The following is a 17,784-nucleotide window of genomic DNA, read 5'->3' as shown; positions in this document are numbered from 1 at the left end:
ACCACTGCCAACAACTGAACACGAATCAAGGACTATTGATTGTAAAGAGACGACGGGGAAACCGTAATTTTTGGGTTAACAATTCAGGAATAGAGAATTCACTGAGCTAAATATCATTGTGTGTTAAAATAAGGAAAGATTGGCATACCAATAGTTAACATTTGAGTCAAGTGGGGTTTGTCGGGTTGGTGAAATAAAATATAAGTAAACATGTCACAAAATAAAAGAAAATAGATGTGAGTATATCTCCTATTTTAAAGTTTGAAGAAGATAAAAGTTAAGGTTTTATATGTTGGTTTTTCACTATTTGAAATTGAAAATGCATCATAAATTCATAATTGGTAAATTTCTTTTGTGAGTGGGCCGAGCCAAAAATAAATTGAAAGGCTGAATGGGCCTTTTGAGAAAATGGTCTGTGCAGCCGTGCAGGGTCAAGTAAGTGGATACTCGGATTGAATGTCTATATCCATTCATGGGCTTAACATAATTTGTATTTTGTAGTTAAGTACTTAAGTGAGTTAAGTCCAACAAGCACACTTTTTTTGTTTTTTTTTTCCAATGTTTCAAAACCGCGGAAACAACTAATAACTAACCCGTTTCGATTGATTCTTATTTTAAGTTTTTCCTTTTCACTCTTTCCATAAGCCCGTTAATAATTAAGAAGGTAACGCTTTGGTGATTTCAAAACGTACAATTTTACTAAACACTCAAAAATCTAAAGCTACATATCCAAAACATTTATTCAGGATCATACTTCTGAAAAGTTGATATCCAGAAAACATTTTTGTACTCTTTGAGCCCAAAACCAACTCATGCACGCCTCTATTGTATTAGTATAGTCATGTGCGAAAACATGTCAGGACTCAGGACCATTATCCTATTGACAAAATGAGTTGGTATAATTTTTGGTTCTTAATTTATTTGGTTTTTCTGTTTCTACACAAGTTTATGTTATGTATAAAAGTTGTTAACACCATTGATCCCTAAAATGGATGGATGTTAACTTTTTTTGTTAAGTGCACTTGAAATAAGATATATACGGTATCTTTAATAACCAAAAAGATACAAGAACTGATGAGTACAACATTAGTTTCTTGTTACACACGGATCGAATATAAGCAAATTATTTATAAAAAAATGGTAATTTGGGTTAATGCAAACAAATTGCTTGTCATATAAACCTTAAATTGTAAAATAAAAATAACACAAAATTACACTTTGCTCAAAGCCCTTTAAGTTGACCAGTTAAACCAGTCAACGTTGTCCACTTCTCAAATGCACTGGCTGAGTCCACAAAGGCTGATTTTGATCCTTCTATATCATTCTTTGTTACTGCATAAAATATAAATTCAATAATGTACATATATAACTTTATGCATCAATCAGTGTTGTAAAAATCGTTTATAGGCAGCACTAACTGATTGGAAATCGGCGATGAACTGACATGATTTCATGTAACTAGACAAAAATCGGTCATAGGTCAAAATCAGTCAAAGCAGCCAAAATAGCCCCAAATCGTTCAAAATTGATCAAAACCTTTTAAGTATTTGAAAATTTATTCTTATCTTACAAATTATTTGTAAAACTATATATATATATATATGAAAAGTTACATATAAAATTCCAATCCAATTAATCCGACCCCCACCGGCCAACTAGCACGTAGCAAGTTCTACAACAGTACTGGCATTGATCACACAAGTCAAATAGTCAAATGTACATGATGAATACAAAGAAGTCAACGAAGAGTTGAATGTATCCACTTCGCCTTTTCCTCAGGGCTCGAACTCAACTGTAGAAATACCAATAGTCAAGTACGTTTGTCATGTTTCGAGGGTTGTACGTTGTGGAATCACAATGTACAACCCTATGAAGCATAAACGACACAAAAATATAGGAAGCAAGATATTGGACCTGTGAGAGGGCTGCATTAGCCTTCTTGAGCCAGTCTGCGTCGGGGGTTTGACCAAGGATGGAACCAGCTGATGGGAGATCATTGTTCTCTACGGCTTGGTCTACTTTGCTAAGTGTCTAAATAACATCTTGAAGATATTCTGTACTATTTTTAAAAATATTGGTTTAGCTTTACAGCATTAGTTAAAAAAATTAATATACATCAGTTAAATGAATCAACACAATTTTGATATATGAGTCTATGAGCTTAGACCATGCGTAGTTAAAACTCTCCACATATAGGCGTTGTAAGACACGTGGCATCCCCATCAGCAATGGAGAGTTTTGCAAAAAATGATGTAGTGGGAAAAATCCCACAATTCTCTCAACATCTTTTTCTGCGTTATGCTTGTAACTTTAATTTAGAAGCATTGTTTGTGTTTTATTTTTAACATTTTGTTATGATTAGTAGTGCATTTAATAATGTAATGATTCATTTTTCTGTCTAACTAGGGTATGTTTGTTATGATGTAATGGAATGAACGAGGGAATGAAATGTGTAAAGGAATGGAATGAACAAATGAATAAAATGAATCATTACTATACCATTGTCTTGTTTTGTTACACATAGGAATGATATAAATCATCACTTTATTATTATTTTTTTACTAAATAGTAAACTATTCAATCATAATATTTCTTTGTCAATTAATAAAACGGTAATAAGATAATGCGATATAGTAATAAAAATATAATAACAATTATAATTTAATAATAGTTATACTATAATAAAATAATGATGATGATGATAAAATAACAATAATAACGGTAGGGGTAATAATAATAATAATAATAATAATAATAATAATAATAATAATTGATCATTTTCCGTTCCATTCTTAGAATGAATGAAAGAAAAACCACATTTTACTAAAAAAATGAAAAATGTTATATATGGAAGGAATTGCATTCTTTAGAAATTATTCATTCCATTGATAAATGACAACCAAACATTTTTTATTTCATTACTTCATACAAAATACTACCTAAACTTTCATCCAATACTCCATCGAATAGGGGATTAAAACTAAACCCTAGGAACAATATAACAAAATATTTTTCTTCCAATATCTCCTCTTAAGTTGAAGCGTGAAGGTCATAGACTGTATTTTAACTATCTTTTGAAAATAGACCGAACAATCACTTCTTCAAGTTTGTGCTTTAAAAGGAAACCCAAATTGAGGGACTGTAGTTGTTTATGATGGTTAAAAAGTAATTTGCTTGTGTAATTGATGAAGTTTGGCATCTTCCCCATATGTCACGTTCAAAGGAAACCATAATAATAATAGTAATAATAATAAGGGAACCAAAAAAAAAGAAAAAAAGGAAACAAAATAACAAAATATTTTTGTTCCAATAATAATAATATATGACACCCTTAAATAAACTTTCATTCGTGACGTTTGTTTCATTACTACTGATCATATTCCATTGGAGAGTTTTTGATGGTGAGCTTTTGTCAATATTAATATATTCATACCTTAATACCTCATAATAATAATCTTCTACCACAGGTAACGTTGTTTTATTATTAATTTTACTTTCAATATAGTGAACAATGTACATAAATAATTTGACATGCATGCTAATAAACTGTTGTGTTATTATGTAGAAATAACATTATAGCCTAAGATATGATGGATGAAACTAATGGAATAAGCTTACCAACTCTATCAAATTATAAACTGGGCAAAACACTAGGTGCTGGAGCTTTTGGTAAAGTTAAAGTAGCTACACATATTTTAAGTGGGATCAAAGTTGCCATTAAGATTCTTGATCGAAAATCGATCGATGAAACCGGTGGAGAAAGAGGTATATTTTATGATTGGTTTTTGTTCATGAACTTGCCTCTTAATATTTATTATTATTATTATTATTATTATTATTATTATTATTATTATTATTATTATTATTATTATTATTATTATTATTATTATTATTATTATTATATCATGCATGCATGTATTCAAATATGTTGGTGATTGTGTTTTCAGTGAGAAGAGAGATCGAAATAATGAAGTTTTTTTCGCACCCGCATATCGTTAAGCTTTTTGAAGTCATAGAGACGCAAACAAAGTTATATCTGGTTATGGAGTATATGAACCGCGGTGAATTGTTTAAATATATAACCGAGCAGCGCTGGCTTGAGGAGGATCAGGCTCGCCGTTTCTTTCAACAAGTGAGTAACTAACATATATATGTTGCAGCATTGTACTGTTTTTTTATGAAAATTGATTAAAACAAGAGGTTTTGATATGTTTGTTGTTACTATGTGTAAGATTATTTCAGGTGTTGAGGGTTGTCATCTTCACGGGGTGGCTCATCGTGATATTAAACCGGAAAACCTGCTTCTTGACTCGAAAGGGAACGTTAAAGTTGCTGATTTTGGTTTGGCTAATGTTATGCGGGACGGGCGTCTTTTGAAAACATGGTGTGGTAGCCTTAATTATGCTGCACCAGAGGTAAAGATTTTTAGTCCACGTGACGTATGTTTACAACTAGGATGCCACGTCAGCAAACCGACGCTTTTTTTTTATATATAGGTCGTCTCAAGGCGACCTTATGCTGGTCCTGAAGTTGATGTTTGGAGTTGTGGAGTTGTATTGTATGCTCTTCTGTCCGGTTATCTTCCTTTTGATCATGGGATGTTACCAGTTCTGTGTGAAATGATTAAGGTTTTTTTTTTTTTTTTTTTTTTGATATATGAAAATAAAACTAATATTGACATGATGTTTGTTACTTGTTAGAATGGAATATTTACGTTTCCAAAATGCTTTTCTCCTGGAGCGTGCGACTTGATCAAACGGATGCTTACTGTTAATCCGGTTAAGCGTATAACTATTCCTGAAATATACAAGCATCCATGGTTTCAAGTAGATCTCCTGCGGTACATTGCAGACCACTCCCTTAATACTTCATGCAATGCAACAAAGGTATTAAAATTATTCGGTTTGTCTTTTATTACAACCGTGCCGGATTGAGTCTGCAAACAGCCTCTTAAATCATTTTATAGAAGCCATCATATGCATATGCATAAGTTGTCTATAATAAATGCACAAAATGACTTGTTAATTTATCTGCATTTCAAGGTTGATGTTCGAGTTTTAGTAGAAATGAATAACTTGGGATTTAACGTTCAAGAAGTGAACGCGTCTTTGAATAACATGTCACAAAATCAGGTGTTAAAATTTCTCAACTGTTGAATTTTAGTTAATATCTTAACAGTAACATTGAGACCGTCTTTTATTTTTCTTTCAGACAACAGTTTCATATTGTATATTATTGCATCGGCGCTTGAATAACAACCGTACTTCCCATGTAGCCAATCTTCTAGGATCCTTGGTAACTTGGTCCCATTTCTTTTGCAATTATGAGTTAAAAATTTTAACTAGTTCTTGGAACTGATAAATAATTTTCATGTTCTTTTGGTTTTTGTATCTTTCTTTTTTATTCTTTTAGCCATCGGAAGGCACATATTGTCGAGATATTTATGTAAGACCGGTTTTTCCTGATCAAGGCAAGTGGGCATTTGGATTTGAGGTGATTCTCTTCTTTATGCATTTATATTTTTTGAACAATTATTGTGTCACATATGTTTACGAAAACTATATCGTGTCATTGATAATCCAACATCTTGAATACAATATTTAGAAGGTTTTATAGAACTTTTGATTTATACATTGTTACACGATCAATGCAGTCTTGTTCATCGCCACATGAAACTATGAGAGATGTTTTAACTGTCTTCAAGAGATTAAACGTACAATGGAAGAAGATCGGAGCCTACAACTTCAAATGTTTGTGGAAGCCATCGGTTGAACGGTATTCTTTGCCAAACGGTATGAATAGAATAACTCTGAGACAAGACAACTGTGTGAATGAGGCATTTAAGACTTCAAACAATGAAACATTTAACGTTGTCAAGTTTGAAATTCAAGTAAGTAGTAATGTGAATATACAAATATACAATCTGACGTGTATATTATTAAAATCTGACGCGTATATTTTGGTTGTATCAGCTTTACAAGGACAGTGCATAGTCTTCTTATGTTTTGGATTGGCAGAGAGTTTCCGGGGCTCCGTTTCTTTTTATCGAAGTTTGTGCCGCATTTCGTGCATGTGTGGTTGCATAACATAACCATCATGTTTGCTTTAACATTTACTTGTAACGTGATTAAAGACTTCTTTTGGTATAACACATTACAAGAAAAGAATAACACCATCCGCTCTCGGATATCCTTATGATTAAAAACCATTTCATCGACATAATTTTTACAGGTCGAACAAATGTTTACAAGTATAACCATGGAGAATCAAAACTCCAACCTCATAACTCTCAAATAAATGTTTGCAAAAACATTAAAAAAAAATTGTCTACACTTAAAAAATAGAGGTTGGAGTAGATTCTCTCTGCAGTTGAAATGTCACAAAATAAAAGAAAATATTTTTGGTAAAATATTTTAAAGGTTTTGTATGTTTGTTTTTCACTATTTGAAAATGGATCATAATTGGTAAAATATTTTTTTGTGGGTATTTGTCTATTTGGATAAACAAATATAAAAGAATGTGAGTGGGCTGAGTATTTCTATCAAGATTTAGAAAACAAATTAAAAGGCTGAATGGGCCTTTTGAGAGAATGGTCTGTGCATTGAATGTCTATATTCAATCCTTAAGTCCAACAAGCACACATTTTTTTTTGTTTTTTCTTTAGCGTTTTAAAACCGCGGAAACAACTAAGAACTAACTCGTTTCGATTGATTCTTATTTTAAGTTTTTTCCTTTTCACTCTTTCAATAAGCCCGTTAATACTTAAAAAGGTAACGCTTTCGATGATTTTTAAACGTACAATTTTACTAAACTTTCAAAAATCTAAAGCTAGTTTTGCTGACCCAGTCAACCATGCGGGTTTAGTTTAGTTTCTCAAAACATTTATTCAGGATCATACTTATGAAAAGTTGATATCCGGAAAACATTTTTGTACTCATTGAGCCCAAAACCAACTCATGCACGCCTCTATTATATCAGTATAGTCATGTGTGCGCGAAAACATGTTAGGACATTATCCTATTGACAAAATGAGTTGGTATAATTTTTGGTTCATAATTTATATTGTTTTTCTGTTTTTACACAAGTTCATGTTAAGTATAAAAGTTGTTAACACCATTGATCCCTGAAATGGATGGATGTTAACTTTTTTCGTTAAGTGCACTTGAAATAAAATATAAACGGTATCTTTAATAACCAAAAAGATACAAGAACTTATGAGTACGGTTTTAGTTTCTTGTTACACACGGATCGAATATAAGCAAATTGTTTGTAAAAAAATTGGTAATTTGGGTTAATGCAAGCAAATTGCTTGTCATGTAAACCTTAACTTGTAAAATAAAAATAACTCAAAATTACACTTTGCTCAAAGCCCTTTAAGTTGACCAGTTAAACCAGTCAACGTTGTCCACTTCTCAAATGCATTGGCTGAGTCCACAAAGGCTGATTTTGATCCTTCTATATCATTCTTTGTTACTGCATAAAATATAAATTCATTAACGTGTGTGTATATATATATATATAGGGATGGGTTATTATAAAAAGAAGAGTTTTTCTAAAAAGTGTAGGAAGAAATCTGGAGCGTTGGATCTTAGCAATCAATGGTTAAGATGGAAAGTTAAGATAATTAGAGGTGTGTTTTATTTTAAAGGCCAAGAAAGATGTGTTAAAGGGCATAATCGTCTCATGTGTTTTATTATATATGGAAATATTTATTAAAGCTTTAATTATCATATTTTCATCCAAATTTAAAAATCTAATACAAAGAACATGCATGAACTACATTATGAGCACCAATAATTAACACACTGAAACCTTACTGAATTACTAAAAATCTCATAACGTAAAACACACTAGATGAATTATCAGAAAAACACACTAGCTAAATTACCAGAAAAACACACTGAAACACTTAAAAACAATACTTAAAACACACTTTCAGGTCAGATCCAACAAATTCTCCGCCGTTTCGGGCTTAGATCCAAGAACAAAAACACACTTTCCGATTAGATCCAACAAATTCTCCGTCGTTTCGGGCTCAGATCCAAGAACAAAAACACACTTTCAGATCATATCCAAGAACAAAAACACACTTTCAGTTTAGATCCAAGAACAAAAACACACTTTCCGATCAGATCCAACAAATTCTCCGCTGTTTCGGGCTCAGATCCAAGAACAAAAACACACTTTCAGATCAGATCCAAGAACAAAAACACACTTTCCGACGAGGTCTTTTTTCAATACACCACAAATCAGATTTTTCAAGAATAACACTCCAACGACATCAAACTCTGTGCTTCCCCAACTCAATTTAAAAGGACGTGGCCGGTCAGTTCGCCGTAGGGGTTGCCAATCGGAAACCGATTGGTCTGTCACCGTCATTGCTTCCCCACGTCTTGGTTGGTAATCGGACCGATTGAGTATTATTCGGCGTGGTGGTGGGTTATCGACATGTGAATGGTGGTTATCTTGGTTGGTAATCTAGATTTGATTATAATTATGGTGAAACTTAATAAGTTTCACCATAATTATAATCAAATCTAGATTACCAACCAAGATAACCACCATTCACATGTCGATAACCCACCACCACGCCGAATAATACTCAATCGGTCCGATTACCAACCAAGACGTGGGGAAGCAATGACGGTGACGGATCCAGTCGGTTTCCAATTGGCAACCCCTACGGCGAACTGACCGGCCAGCCGGCAGCGTCCTTTTAAATTGAGTTGGGGAAGCACGGAGTTTGATGTCGTTGGAGTGTTATTCTTGAAAAATCTGATTTGTGGTGTATTGAAAAAAGACCTCGCCGGAAAGTGTGTTTTTGTTCTTGGATTTGATCTGAAAGTGTGTTTTTGTTCTTGGATCTGAGCCCGAAACGGCAGAGAATTTGTTGGATCTGATCGGAAAGTGTGTTTTTGTTCTTGGATCTGATCTGAAAGTGTGTTTTTGTTCTTGGATCTGAACTGAAAGTGTGTTTTTGTTCTTGGATCTGATCTGAAAGTGTGTTTTTGTTCTTGGATCTGAGCCCGAAACAACGGAGAATTTGTTGGATCTAATCGGAAAGTGTGTTTTTGTTCTTGGATCTGAGCCCGAAACGGTGGAGAATTTGTTGGATCTGATCTGAAAGTGTGTTTTTAAGTATTGTTTTTAAGTGTTTCAGTGTGTTTTTCTGGTAATTTAGCTAGTGTGTTTTTCTGGTAATTCATCTAGTGTGTTTTACGTTATGAGATTTTTAGTAATTCAGTAAGGTTTCAGTGTGTTAATTATCGGTGCTCATAATGTAGTTCATGCATGTTCTTTGTATTAGATTTTTAAATTTGGATGAAAATATGATAATTAAAGCTTTAATAAATATTTCCATATATAATAAAACACATGAGACGATTATGCCCTTTAACACATCTTTCTTGGCCTTTAAAATAAAACACACCTCTAATTATCTTAACTTTCCAACTTAACCATTGATTGCTAAGATCCAACGCTCCAGATTTCTTCCTACACTTTTGAGAAAAACTCTTCTTTTTACAATAACCCATCCTTATATATATATATATATATATATAGAAAAGGGTTCAAATAAGAATAAAGAGTTTCCTAGGAATGGTAAGAACCAACAAAATTTTGACATTACAAATTATGGTGAAAGAACAAATCTAGGAAACTATGTCGGTTATAAAGATGAAAGAGTAATTCTAGGAAACTATGTCGGTTATTGGTACTTTTAGATCTCAACCATTGATTAACATGATCCAATGGTTATGATTTATTCCTAGTCTTCCTAGGAAACTTCTTATTTTTAGGTTAACCCTCCCCTATATATATGTGTGTGTGTGTGTGTGTAACTTTATGCATCAATCGGTGTTGTAAAAATCGTTTCTAGGCAGCACTGACCGATTGGAAATCGGTGATGAACTGACACGATTTCATGTAACTAGACAAAAAAATCGGTCAAAATCAGTCAAAGCCGCCCAAAATTGGTCAAAACCTTTAAGTATTTGAAAATTTATTCTTATCTTGAAAAATTATATGTAAAACTTTAAATATATATATTTGAAAAGTTACATATAAAATTCCAATCCAATTAATCCCCGGCCAACTAGCATGTAACGAGTTCTACAACACTGCCATTTATCACACAAGTCAAATAGTCAAATGTACCTGATGAATACAAAGAAGTCAACGAAGAGTTGAATGTATCCACTTCAGCCTTTTCCTCAGGGCTCGAACTCAACTATAGAAAATACCAATAGTCAAGTACGCTTGTCTTGCTTCAAGGGTTGTACGTTGTGGAAACACAACGTACAACCTTATAAAGCATAAACGACACAAAAATATAGGAAAAAAAATTCGACCTGTGAGAGGGCTGCATTGGCTTTCTTGAGCCAGTCAGCGTCAGCGGTTTGACCAAGGATGGAACTAGCTGATGGGAGATCATTGTTCTCTATGGCTTGGCCTACTTTGCTAAGTGTGTAAATAACATCTTGAAGATATTCTGTACTAGATTTAAAAATATTGTTTTACTTTAACATGATCAGTTAAAAAAAATACACATTAGTTACAAGTAGATTATCGAGTTAATATTGTAAAAAACCAATATAGATTAATTTGTTCGAAAAAGTCCCTCAACCCGGTTTTGATATATATTATTAATTATATACTATCTTAGCTTGTGTATGTATTGTTTCAAATACTTGTGAAATTTCCTAGCTTGTTTTTATACATATATTTAAGCCTTGACTCAATTTTTATTTATATTAAAGTCTAGGCTTATTTAAAATACTTGGACTTGTAAATTTTCTAGCTTCTTCTGATATGCATTAAAGCCCTCGACCCAATTTTATTATATAGTGAAGTCTATGGGCTTGTTTAAAATACACGTACTTGTCAGTTTAAAAAAAAAATAACTTTTTAACTCTTTAAACGAGTCAAGATTTGATAAAGCGACATGACAAATGCTCAAAATGTTGACGTGGACGTGACAAATGTTCAAAATGTTAACATGGATCATTTTTATTGATAACATAGGATGATATACATGTGTATTTGAAGTGGTAAAAACTTATAAACAGGTGTTACAATCCAAGTATCCAACAAAACAAAATGTTGTCCAAATAGCCTTCATATAGCAATAATGATTGTTAATGACAAAAATTTGTGACTAGTAAATATTTCACAAGTGTAATTTTGAGACTAGTAAATACCAAAATTGAGTCGAGTAACTTTCAATATAATAAAGTTTCTTTGAAAATATAAAAATTACGTTGGTTTTTTATGGTATTGATTCAAAAATAAACGTATAGTTTTTATATTTAATAATGTAGTACATGGCTACGCGGGTTCTAGAGCTAGTGATAAATAAACACAAATATTTAAAGGTTAACGAGATGATAAATGACGAAACTAACCTTTATCTTTATTGGCTGAATTAAGAACAGTTTGTTTTTCAATTCTTTTCTTTCTATCTTGCTTGACCTTCTCCAAGAGTTCCAAATCATCATCAGCCTCTAAAATGGCAGCATTGGCATTTCCAGTTAAGGACAATAAGAAAAGAGAAGTAAGGTTTATAGATAAGCTTCTCTTGGAGATATGTGGAGGGTAGTTTGGTAAACTACACACTGGTTTGCCCTTGCACTTGCACTTGCACTTGCATACACTAGTTCCCTTGAATGTGTGTTTGTGAGAGGTTAAGGAAGATGATGATGGGAGGAAGGTGGTTGGATTGAAGAGAAAACTGGCTGCCATTTTTTTTATATTTTTTTTACCCTCTTTTTTTCTTAAGTTTTTGTTTTGTTTTTGTGTTTTTTAGATGATGTTTTAAGGTGGGGTGGAGAGAGCCATAGAACTAGGAAAAGGATAAGATATTGGATTTCTTGATATCCTTCATTTGGTCCTCCACTTTTATTAAATATTTTTAGAATGGTTCTTTTATACCAAGTACCAACACTCATAGTTGTAAAGATTTCAACTAGACTTTGATTAATTACCTTTTAATTCCAGTTAATTCGATTAATCTTGATTAATCTGATTAATTATTTGTTAATTTTGATTAAATGCTAGTCTCCGTCCCGCCCAATTAGCAACTACTACAACACAGCTACACTGATTCATATATTACATGGTCGTGTGATGTATGCATAATATACAATTTTCACATTAGCTAGCTTTAGTCATATTATATAGACCATATAACGTTTTTTTAATGAGATTTGGTTCAATGATAAGAGATTATAACTGTTTGATTGAAACTCAGCTTCGATACCTATAAGGTGTATTATGAACATGATTATTGTACAAAAGTTTGCCATTAAAAAAAACGTTTCCGCATATAAAGTTATATAAAAACCTTTTTTATATAAACATGTATAACATTATTTTTTCCAATATCATACGAGTCGCATAAAGTTATATGGGCCGTATGATGTGTGAAAAGTGTTAAACATATCATATAACACGTCATTGGAGTATCGATAATGTGTCGGTTGTGTTCGTATAACTGTCTAGTTCATAGTTAGTATGTTGCATATGATATGATATGATGATAAAAGATAAAATACAATAACTGTTTAATGTATAATAGGTAAGTGAATACTTATATTCAAGAAACCGATCCATGAAATCACATCACAAGATCTCGAAATCGTCAATACATATCCAATTAATCATTTGTTCACTGAAATAAACAGATTTGGATCGTTAATCGATTAATTTTTTACTTTTCTTCACGAAAACCGTTTTTGAGCGGGATTTCTTGAGCGTATTGGATTATAACACTGAGCATTTTTAGTTTTTGGCTTGAGTGTTTAGTAAAATGACTTTAAGCGTTAATCGCGTACCTAACGTACGTTAAGCATTATTGTACGATAACTTTACCCATGATATGATTATATATCTTTAATAAACTAATATTATATTAACACAATGATAATAATTTAACTCTAGAAAAAACATGTTCAATCATATATGTAAATACTAACACTGGAATTGGTTAACTAATTATGATATTTAAATAAAAAGATATTAACTTTTAAACAAATTGATAATTATTTGAACACTAAACAAATGTTTAAACTAATGGAATCAATTTCATGCATTTTACAACTAAAATTTTAATAAGAATAGAAAAATTAGAAATTTTTGAAGTTAAAAATCAACTCCAAAATAAGAAAAATTTTAGTTTCAAACATCACAAAAATTTGTCTCAATAAGAGATCTTAGAGTAGCTTCAACCCATGTATTTGTGAAAATCAACGAGTCATATGATGTTTATGTGAAAGAGAGACATTCGTCCCCGGGAACTTTAACCCTCAAACTTATGGGAGGAAAAGAAAAATAAGACACGAAAATGAGAGTTTAAAGAGAAAGTGTTGAAAAGATATATGATCAACTATAAATACGATATCAATAATTACTCATTTGTTTAATTATAATAGGCCAAGTTAGTAACAAGTTACGAACCAATACTAACACGTAAGTCACGGATCAATAAACATGACGAGTCTATGAAAATTGGTTCTGGCTACTTCTCTATACATTAAATCTTACCCGGTCAATTTTGTTATGTGCAACGGTAATCACCTACCATATAGCATATTAACGTCTTTGTCAATTAACACAATTATTTTATTCTCGTCATAAAAATGTTTCATCTATTTCAAACTTAATTTTTTTTTTATTCTTAAAATATTTGATGTAAATTGTTGCTTATTAATATTTGTATACTAGGTTAGGTACCCGTGTACTACACGGGTTGAACAATTTAAAATATATAAATCAGAACTTTATACATAAAAACTCGATAAATAAAGTTGTATATTACATTATACAATAACATAGTTAAATTACCGTTATAATTAAAGATCTAAATGTTTTATTTTATTTTTGCATACGGATCTAAATATTTAGTTTTGCAACACAAAAGGAAGGAAATGGTTAATGAATAAATATTGATACAAAAATTACTAAAGCACTTCCAAAAGACCATAGCTAATAGCTTGACCTAATGGGTATGTGGATTTACTTGTCAAAAAGTGTCGCACCCTCAAAATCCACTAACGGAGTTTTACCGTCAGAGGGTGTGAACTGGCAGGATCGGAATCATTAGTTATAACCAAACCAAAGAAAACGTTTAAATGAAAAATAAGTGCGGAAGCGTAAAACCTTAATTCAAAAGTTGCGTCACGCAGGACGACTTAAAACCAAATGTAAATGTTAAAATTAAGTTTGCAGAGTAAGATGTTTAACAATTAATGCATGCTCCTAAACCGCGCGCCCGCCTCGGCTACCTGAGAATAACATACTAAAAGGGGTCAACACGAGGTTGGTGAGTTCACAAGTTATATAAGATAAATCGTTTAGCGTTTGAGTTCAGCGTTTTCGTTAAGTGTTTTGCGTAACCACGTTACGGCGTTTAAAAGTTTTGCGTAACCACGTTACGGCGTTTAAATGTTTTGCGTAACCACGTTACGGCGTTTAAGTGTGTAACCACGTTACAGCGTTTAAGTGTTACCAGATAATGTTATGTCAAATTATATATCGATAGGTAGCTAATCTATACAACAAGTATTACTAAGTGGTTCGAGACCGAAGCTGACTGTTTATCAAGTGCCCGTCACCAGGTCAACCCAGACCATGGTAAGTGTTAGCCAAAATTACACCCACTCAACCTCCAGTTGAGCTTAGCGTCGGGTGGGGTTTGTCAAACCCAGTAGTACTACTCAACAGTGACTCGCTATTCCAAATATTAACCGGTTCGATGCGTGGGACTTCAAGGGTTACGTGCCGCTTAGCCTCTACAAGTGATATATATAATTTATAACAAAATCTTAAATATGTGTTTATCTCAAAAATGCGTTTATCGGAGTATGTTATCTCCCCCAAGTGAAAAACGTTTGAAAACAGTTCAAAGAGCGGGGTAAGTGAACTCACTGTTTGCGAAGAATATTCCAAATTAGATCACCGAGTGATGCGCGTCGTAGAAAACTCTCTAGCGTTCTAAAATAACAAAGAGATTTTCTAAGTATCGGAACGTTTAACGAGTCTCTAGACTCGGCACATAATACCTATGCACGTATCATGTTTCGTGTTTCGTTTGTGAACCGTGTGTGATTTAAACAAGTACAATTGTGATACGATACACGAGTGAGCAATTACTTTCGTGTCATGTATTAATAACATACTTACAAGCAATTATTCCCGTAAGGGCATTTTGGTCAACAAACAAAGACTAACTAACCATTATTCCCCATAAGGGCAATTTGGTCAATTCATGGCAATCAAACTAGCAACTATTCCCCGCAAGGGTATTTTGGTCAAAATACAACAATTATATAAAAACTATCATATTTCATGCATTCCTACACAACTCAGCAGCTAGTTTCATTGTGACAGAATTTCTACTTGAAAGATTGTACTATTTCACCGATCATATCATCTCAATTAATTCACCAAAAATCACCACTGAAACATACATGTCTTAGGTTTCCAGAACATATTTTATATTATTTTTATTCCATATAGATTTCTCATAATGATCAAAACACTACAGTAAACTCATATCAGTCAGATTCATGCACAACAGAATGTTATTTGCAATTCCCGGTAAACGAAAAATCCAATAAATGCAAGACCACTTGGGTTTGGTTCCTAACTCAGTGAGTCAACTTCCAGAAGTGGAACCAACCCAATTGGCCTCGTAGTTCATGAGATATAGAATTTACAATATAACCTAACAGCAGGTCTAACAGCTCAGCTTTGCATCACGTTTTTGTAAAATCATAAAAGTATACTTCCACTTATCCAAAAATTACGAATTTATACTTTATAGAAACTAGACTCAACCTAGTTTACTTCAGTACCCACAATCTCAATCAATTTTCACGTTTACACTTCGTTACAGTCAGTTAAACATCGTATATATATTCTGTCCAGAATCTGTTCACATCAAAACTCAACATCATAACAATCTATGAACTATCATGCATCCATATAACCCTCTAGACACCATAACTACTATCCATGCATATAAATCACACCATACATACAAGATTAGGGTTTGTGTTTTAATTCAAATCAAGAACAACAATCAATCATGTATCAATATCAATCTAGTTATCACTTTATCATCAAATCAATTCAAGAATCACATGAACAATATAACACCTAGAATCGGCCAGCTAGGGTTTGTTATTAACCCAACAAACATCAAATTCAATCAACAAGGATGTGAAGGATGATCAAATATACCTTCCTAGCACTTAGTTCTTGGATCAAAGACTTGAATTGATGGTGTATGTGGGTGTTCTTGTGGACGGCAGCCGTGGAGAAGGGAGGTGAGAGAGAGCCGATCGGAACTTGTAGGTTAGGGTTAGGATAATAATAATAGTTAGGGTTAAGTTAATAATATATTTATAGATATACAAGTTACATTCTAATCCCTCTACTTTCCAAGTGTTGTTTTTCTAGAACATTATATCATACTTGCACAATAAGTTAACATGACCATAATATTATCACATAGCACATAATCCTAACACATAGTAATCACATAGTTCGTGTTTTGACGTTTGTCGTTTATTTATCAACTCGTTTGCGTTTCGGTGCAAATCCCGAAAGACTACTACACATGTAGTAAATGTTAAGCGTCATTTAAACCCTAGTTTAAATGTAATGAAGTATGCGTTATAGATTCAACGATCTTTAAAGTTTGAATTAACGGAGTTGAGTTAACGAGGTTAACCTGGAATTGACGATTGTCACAAAAAGAAACATAGACACATTAATAAATAATCTTTATTCATGAAGTTGAAGTTGAAGTCGAACACATGATTATAAGAAATCAAATCAAAACAACATTCCATTGTTTTGTTAAAGCATTACAAGATGGAGTAAATTTCATCCCTATCTAATTTTTTAAACTCTACTCTATCCAAAACATGAGCAATAAAATATATCTCAAAATAATTTAATTTCACATAAATGATTGAAATTTCCACTGATAATGAAGGGACACTAATATATTTATATATATTTGTGCTATTGATAATTAGTATCTCCTTTGGTTAACATGGTCAAATCCAAAATTAGTTTAATGTGAGCCAAGACTTTTTTACCTTTCTGAAGGTGGTGGGTAGTGGGTACCGGTATACGCCATTGTAAGGTCGATTAGAGTCCACAATGACATATTTTTCCATCTTGTGGTTCCATCTATCCTGTCCCTTACAATCCCCAATTAGTTGTGTTTTCCTACTCATTTATAAAGCAAACCAATAATTTAGAATCTTGAACAAATAATTTGTAGCTACAAAGTTGTAGGTGAACATTTAACTTTCTCGTGATAAATGAGAATTAAATAACTATATACATATATACAAGTTAAAGAAAGAATATGCAAAATATATATAGAGAAGAACATAATAATCAAACATTGTCTATATGGTACATCTCAAACACATTATCAAAACAAATCTGATATATGAAGTTGTTTTCCACAATGGAGGTTCGGGTAGAACCCAAAAATCATAAACCAATATCTACACCAATACATGTCGATCAAAAACCAAAATATGCACATCAAGATTTTCCATTATAACCCCATGAATCAAAAACCAAATCCAACTTGACATACCTCTAACTGCTCATTATACAGTTGCAGTTGTAGGTGTCAAAAACCAAATCCAACTTGACCAATCCATTAAAGATAATGTAACTATCAAAAAGACAATAAGATGGAAACCAAACACAAATCTTTATGATAAAAAAGGACATGTCTTAAGTAAAGCTAACTTT

General features: G+C 32.4%; 2 protein-coding genes and 1 long non-coding RNA gene across 3 annotated transcripts; 1 reads left to right on the top strand and 2 right to left on the bottom strand.

Moving 5' to 3' along the window:
• Positions 1-803: 803 nt before the first annotated feature.
• LOC143567539 (uncharacterized) lies at positions 804-2,061 on the bottom strand. Its single transcript, XR_013141433.1, has 3 exons — positions 1,915-2,061; positions 1,721-1,792; positions 804-1,332 (listed from the first exon to the last, which is right to left on the bottom strand). It is a non-coding gene; the product is annotated as an uncharacterized LOC143567539 (long non-coding RNA).
• Positions 2,062-3,590: 1,529 nt separating this feature from the next.
• On the top strand, positions 3,591-5,993 carry LOC143567525 (SNF1-related protein kinase catalytic subunit alpha KIN10-like). Its single transcript, XM_077053925.1, has 10 exons — positions 3,591-3,765; positions 3,948-4,132; positions 4,233-4,415; positions 4,497-4,628; positions 4,701-4,886; positions 5,043-5,132; positions 5,212-5,295; positions 5,413-5,493; positions 5,654-5,890; positions 5,973-5,993. Exons 1-10 carry the CDS (start codon positions 3,591-3,593, stop codon positions 5,991-5,993), a joined length of 1,374 nt encoding a protein of 457 aa, XP_076910040.1.
• Positions 5,994-7,231: 1,238 nt separating this feature from the next.
• Positions 7,232-11,796, bottom strand: LOC143567531 (thylakoid lumenal 16.5 kDa protein, chloroplastic-like). Its single transcript, XM_077053932.1, has 4 exons — positions 11,406-11,796; positions 10,353-10,492; positions 10,159-10,231; positions 7,232-7,473 (listed from the first exon to the last, which is right to left on the bottom strand). The coding sequence occupies exons 1-4, from the start codon at positions 11,740-11,742 to the stop codon at positions 7,364-7,366; spliced, it is 660 nt and encodes a 219-aa protein (XP_076910047.1). The 5' UTR covers positions 11,743-11,796; the 3' UTR covers positions 7,232-7,363.
• Between the last annotated feature and the right edge of the window lie 5,988 nt (positions 11,797-17,784).

The sequence above is a fragment of the Bidens hawaiensis genome, unplaced genomic scaffold (genome assembly GCF_021521415.1).
Source record: "Bidens hawaiensis isolate Kalapana, Puna unplaced genomic scaffold, B.hawaiensis_p1.1 tig00001236_1, whole genome shotgun sequence".
NCBI classification, from domain to species: domain Eukaryota; kingdom Viridiplantae; phylum Streptophyta; class Magnoliopsida; order Asterales; family Asteraceae; genus Bidens; species Bidens hawaiensis.
The sequence above is the reverse complement of the archived record's forward strand: the minus strand, read 5'-3'. Positions and strand labels throughout refer to the sequence as shown.

Coding starts and splice junctions, on each gene's coding strand:
- LOC143567525 (XM_077053925.1), top strand. CDS start 3,591: ATGGATGAAACTAATGGAATAAGCTTACCAACTCTATCAAATTATAAA. Junction 4,133..4,232: donor CTCGCCGTTTCTTTCAACAA/GTGAGTAACTAA, acceptor ACTATGTGTAAG/ATTATTTCAGGTGTTGAGGG. Junction 4,416..4,496: donor TTAATTATGCTGCACCAGAG/GTAAAGATTTTT, acceptor TTTTATATATAG/GTCGTCTCAAGGCGACCTTA.
- LOC143567531 (XM_077053932.1), bottom strand. CDS start 11,742: ATGGCAGCCAGTTTTCTCTTCAATCCAACCACCTTCCTCCCATCATCA. Junction 10,232..10,352: donor CCAATGCAGCCCTCTCACAG/GTCGAATTTTTT, acceptor TATTTTCTATAG/TTGAGTTCGAGCCCTGAGGA. Junction 7,474..10,158: donor GACTTCTTTGTATTCATCAG/GTACATTTGACT, acceptor TATTTTATGCAG/TAACAAAGAATGATATAGAA.